The 5,568-nt window shown below is 39.8% G+C and overlaps 1 protein-coding gene across 3 annotated transcripts in view; it reads left to right on the forward strand.

Annotated features, from left to right (window-relative positions):
• The window catches only part of LOC109542398 (choline-phosphate cytidylyltransferase A), an 11,243-nt gene that overhangs the window by 2,183 nt on the left and 3,492 nt on the right, over positions 1-5,568 (forward strand). Inside the window, exons 3-4 of one of the 3 annotated variants that reach the window (XM_019911612.2) lie at positions 2,147-2,372; positions 4,392-5,220. The exons of 1 other annotated variant lie outside the window; for it this stretch is intronic. In XM_019911612.2, the coding sequence (XP_019767171.2) occupies positions 2,147-2,372; positions 4,392-5,050 (885 nt within the window). In that variant the 3' untranslated portion in view covers positions 5,051-5,220. Of the gene's footprint in view, positions 1-2,146; positions 2,373-4,391; positions 5,480-5,568 lie in introns of those variants that run through there. One more of the 3 variants, XM_019911613.2, reaches the window with a different exon arrangement.

Below are 5,568 nucleotides of genomic sequence, written 5' to 3' on the forward strand. Positions count from 1 at the left end.
GTTTTTCTGTTTAGCAACAGTGTTGTTTAGAAATGTTGACCCAAAAGTGAAGAAACTCCAGTTTCCAATAGTTTCCCAAATAAATGATTATAAGCTTTTGCTTTTTCAGTTCGGAGAAATATTTTTGAAAAAAGACCTAAAAATAATTATTAGGGTTTTGTCCATAATTCGAAGCTGCAAAAAGTTTTCCAAACATTTTTGCAAAGCGGTTAAGGAGGCGAGAGTTCCAATAAAATTTATCTTATAATGTTTCACAGAAAATACCTGAAGAGTGTCAGTAATTTCAGCAAAACTAAAAATAAGGCAACTTTTGTGTAGAAAGAATTGCTTAATAGAAACTTTGTTAAAACTGGAATGACTTGAAAATCTAAAGGAACTTTAGAAATCTTCAGAGCGATGAGCGCGGCGAATTTTCCCAATAATTTTTTGTAAACTTTTGCTCTCTGGTCGTTTTTTCAAGATAATCTTAATTACTTTCGGTAAAAAACTGAATGAAATTATTTGGTTTTGGTGTTTATTTTGTCATTTTTGGCTGAAAAGACCCCATTATTGTAAGAAAAGAACAAAATCATCAGAAAATAATGTTTTTTTTTTAACATTTAGTTTTGTGATCGGTTTTGGAGAGAACCTTAATGGTTTTCGAGAAAAAACGGGAGGAATTTATTTTTGTTTTTGTCCCGAATTCAACGAGGAAAAAAGTTTTTGTACATTTTTTTACGAAGCTATAAATTTATCTTGTAAATTTTCGCGTAAAAACTTCCAGATGGTCATTATTTGTTATTATTATTTATTATAAGGAAAACTCTCCAAAATAGAGCGTTTTTCAGTCGAAAGTAATGCAAAAAAATTCAGTCAAAACTAAAAAACCACATTTTTGTAACAAACTTCATTTATTCTGTTCGTTTTTGGATAGAAAATTATTTGATTTTTGTTCCAAATTCGAAGCTGGAAAGGGATTTCAAAACTTTATACAAAGCGATGAAGGATTCGAAATTATTTCATAACTTTTCGCGGAAAATACCTTAAGATTGTCAGCATTTTTAAGTGAAACAGAAAATTTAAAAAATATTATTAATAAATGGCCCTTATAATAAATCAAAAAACAAGTAAAAAAAGTCATCAACATTTTCCCAGCAACGGAACTGCGTTACTGCGCCGGTGCGTCGGGCTGGCGCACCAAACCACTTGCGTAACACTGCGCCAACTCCTAAAAATTCACTGAGTTACCCAGGCCTAATTTGTGCACTCTTTACACTTGGCTCAATTTGATTCTTATTTTACTTCACCTGAACGACACTAAACCTTAGTGGGATTTTTGTTTGTTTTGTGTAGTTCCATTGTTTTGTCATTGTGGTGCGATGGAACTCACAGCGCCATCTTTACAGACCGTATGAAACTTAATTCCTGATTCGTGACTTTTTTGCGATAAATCTAGCGTGCAATTTGAAGCCTTTTGATCTTTGCGAGATTTTCTTACGATGTTTCCGCTTCGAAAAACATCCTCGTTTGCATATACAGGGTGTTTCATTCCACAATACACTTTTTCCGGCTATTTTGGAGCACAGTCAGGGCCGTAGAGGTCCTACGGCACATGAGCTAAACCGGGCCGTAGTTCTACTTCCTCATGAGCCCCATTCGATGAGGATGGCAATTTAAAAATGAATTTGAGCATCAATTTTTGCATTAATTAAGATCCAGTTTAGTCGAGTTTGTGCAAACCTGAACGTTTGCCCGGTTAAACATTCAGAGCATAGTTCAAGTCGCATCTATATTTGTTTGAGACAGTCAAGGAATTCCACGAAATCATACATCATGACCCCAATTAGAAACATGCCAGCACAGTTAAACAAAATCGGATGTTGTTCCGAACGTTCGGCACATTGACGTTGGTGTTGTTCCAAACAAAAACCGTTATCTGATCGCACCCATTCATCAACATAGGATTGACTCGCTAAGCTGCGGTTTAAGTTCATGGGGCTGCGCCCTTTTATATCTAATCGCCAAATCAAACTCTTGTCTGTTTTCAGCTGCATTTAGGAGCCGGGGTGCGGCCATGGAGGTAAATTCTCCCCTTTGGTTCGTTTAGCGTGTAGTGCCTGTAGAACCGTAGCTCTTTTATGACATTGTAGATGAACTCACTTTGCAGATGAACTGCACGGCCGCACCCTTTAGTGAGGACGATGGGCCGACACAGATCCGCAATCAGATCGACTACTCCCTCAAAATCGAGATGGAGGTGGCGAAAAGAGGCGAAGCCCACCGGCCGGTCCGAGTCTACGCCGATGGCGCTTTTGATCTGTTCCATCAGGGCCATGCCCGCCTCCTCAGACAAGCCAAAAACGTCTTCCCAAACGTTTACTTGATCGTTGGAGGTGAATATGAGCATGCACTTAGCGGATTATCATTGCGCTAGGAAATTCCTGAGCGGGTTCATCTGGAAAGTAGCTCGTAGGGTAGTCGCTCTTTTCCTCATGCAAGAAGTCATTTTCATTGGATGCTTTTTTATGAATGCTCTCCTGATGCTTCTAGGCGCTAGACGGAACATGAAAAATTCGCAATTCTAACCGATGTTCTGGCCTTGAATCGGAAAATTCTCCAACAGAAAGCATTTGACTACAATCGTGTCCGGCTTGGACAGCAACCTTGTGGGAATTTCGCTGCTGAAACGCCGAGCCGCGCTCGCATAATTAAACATAAAAATACTCGATTCTAATAGCAAGGTTTTGGACGTTTTTCGCTTTTTTAACCTTGCCATAGCTAATAAGGAGGTCGCCCGTCGAAACCGGGTTCCTAATTATCTTCTACCACTAATTACCAACTGAAACACCCATCAATTAGTAGGTCATAGGGCTAGGCCTGGGTAACTCAGTGCATTTTTAAGAGTTGGCGCAGTGCCACGCAAATGGCTGGCTGCGCCAACCCAACGCACCGGCGCAGTAACTCAGTTCCGTTGCTGGAACAACGGTAATGGCTTTTTTAGTTGCTGTTAGATTTGTTTTAAAGGCCAGTTGTTAATAATATTTTCAAAATTTCAGAACTTTCCAGTTTTATCCAAGCTACTCTTTCTTCTAAATGTTCAATTCTCTAAAGTTTCACTTAAAAATGCTGACAAACTTAAGGTACTTATTTTCCGCGAAAAATTATGAAATAAATTTCGAATCTTTGGTCTCTTTGTAAAAAGTTTTAGCRAAAGTAATTTTTTACGCAAAAATCTAATTATTTTTTAGCTTCAGTTAAAATACTGACAATCTTCAGGTATTTTCTGTGAAAAATTATAAAATCGATTTTATTGGAACACTCGCCTCCTTAACCGCTTTRCAAACATTTTTGGAAAACTTTGTGCAGCTTCGWATTATGGACAAAACCCTAACAATTATTTTTGGGTCATTTTTCAAAAATATTTCTCCGAACTGAAAAAGCRAAAGYTTATAATCATTTATTTGGAAAACTCTTGGAAACTGGAGTTTCTTCACTTKTAGGTCAATATTTCTAAACAACACTGTCTCTAAACAGAAAAACAGCGTTTTTCCTAACRTTTTACTGTAAAATACTGGCAAACCGAAYCTTTTATGCAAAAMATTAAAGAGATYGATTTTACAAGAARACTCGTCGACTTTCTTTGAAGTCAGTTCTGTTGCTGGGATAATCAAGATGACTTTTTTTAAGTTGTTTGAACAAAGTAGTAAAACGTTACTCGAAAAAAATGTTAATGACCTTTTTTAAATGTGATTCCAGTATCGAAAAGCTTTAAAAAATGAATTACAACTCATTAACTCAGAGAGCGGCAACATCTCAATAGTGCAACTCAACACAGTGTTACCCAGGTCTACATAGGGCCCATAAGTCATTATTACAGGGATATGGAACACTCATAGTGTTGCCACTAATAGTGCCGCGGTCTTATTAACATATGCACATGCGCGTTTGATTTTTAAGGCCTGCCACTAATAAGGTTTGTGCCTGCCTTTATTTGTGCTCTTTTTACGCTTGACACAGTTTTATTCTTATTTTGCTGCGATTCCCTGACACCTTCGTGTATTCATGATTTTATTTCTAAGCACTTTTAAAGTATTTAATGGTGGCAAAGAAACACTAGATGGGTAAACAGTGACAAGGAAAGCGAAAATCTCTTGTGTGAGGAAAGAAACGACTATATGGTCGATCATAAACAGAGCGACACCCGATAAGTTTATGAACCCGCTCTTGGAGTTGTAAACTTTGCAGTTCGTTCAGTCCGCCGTTTGCAGTTCGTTTCTTGATGTTCGTTGACTCAACAATCGCGAACTTTCTTCAGCAAACAACAGAATATAAATGATCACAACACGAACTGCAAAGTGAAAAAATCCAGCACTAAAAAAAAACGCATTCAGCAAAGGTTTGTTCCCTTTCAGTGTGCAGCGATCGGATGCTTCACCAATATAAGGGCCGCTCGGTTCTTACGGAAGAGGAGCGCTATAATGCGGTGCGCCACTGTCGCTACGTGGACGAAGTGTTAAAAGACGGTCCTTGGTCGTACTCAGAGGAATTTCTCGAGAAGAATAAGATCGATTTTGTGGCGCACGACGATGAGCCGTACGCATGCGATGGAGTGACTGATATCTATGCTGATCTGAAGCGAAAGGGGATGTTTATAGCGACTCAGCGCACCAACGGCGTCTCCACCACGGACATTGTGGCTCGCATCGTGSGAGATTACGATGGCTACGTCCGCCGCAACCTGGCCAGAGGCTATTCGGCCAAGGAGCTAAACGTCTCCTTCCTCAAGGCGAAGAGGCTGAAGCTGCAGAACAAGATGGTCGAACTGAAGGACAGGGGGAAGAACCTGTTCGGCTCGTTCGGGGAGCGCAAAGGCGACCTGATTACACGGTGGGAGGAAAAGTCCAAGGAGGTGATCGACAGCTTTGTCAAGGTGTTCCTCAAAAAGCCCCTGCGGCTTTTACATGCCTCAAAAAGCAAGCTTATGCGGTCAATCACCCCTTCGGAGTCCTCAACCGACGAGGAGGATAGTCGTGACCACCCAACTCCCTCAAAGCGACGAAGGACCTGCTAAAGCCTTCGAAGCGCAATTTGTGATAATATATACATAAATATATCATTATTTTCTCCTAGAGAATAGAGGACGTGTGGCAATAGTGAGCTTGGAAGAGCCACCAACTGTGAACGGTGTGTAGGTTCTTGTCCAGTATGTAATGTTAACAAAGCGCACCATTTTACGAGTAACTTGCTGTTTTATTGACCCATCGGGACCCGGTTGTTGCAAATATTAATTGCTCGACAAGCGTGAAATTGCCGATTCAGTGCTGGGTAAATGGCGAATTTATCAACATTTCCCAGCAATAATAACGAAAATAGGTTTCAATCAGCAGCACACTACGTGGTGCTTTTAACACGAGTAGAAGCGGATCGGGGTCAGTTGTGAATTGTGATAACGATGCCTCATCTTACAAGGCGACCGGCCTGGTCCAAGCTACAAGAATCGGTTTGTGGCTTTTTTTTTATTCGGTTAATTGCATGATTTTTTTCAGGTGTATTTATAAAGTACTGTAGAGAAAGTTTACGCTTAACCTA

This window comes from Dendroctonus ponderosae, unplaced genomic scaffold (assembly GCF_020466585.1).
Source record: "Dendroctonus ponderosae isolate FM_Combo_2020 unplaced genomic scaffold, Dpon_F_20191213v2 Dpon_F_20191213_11, whole genome shotgun sequence".
Taxonomy (NCBI): domain Eukaryota; kingdom Metazoa; phylum Arthropoda; class Insecta; order Coleoptera; family Curculionidae; genus Dendroctonus; species Dendroctonus ponderosae.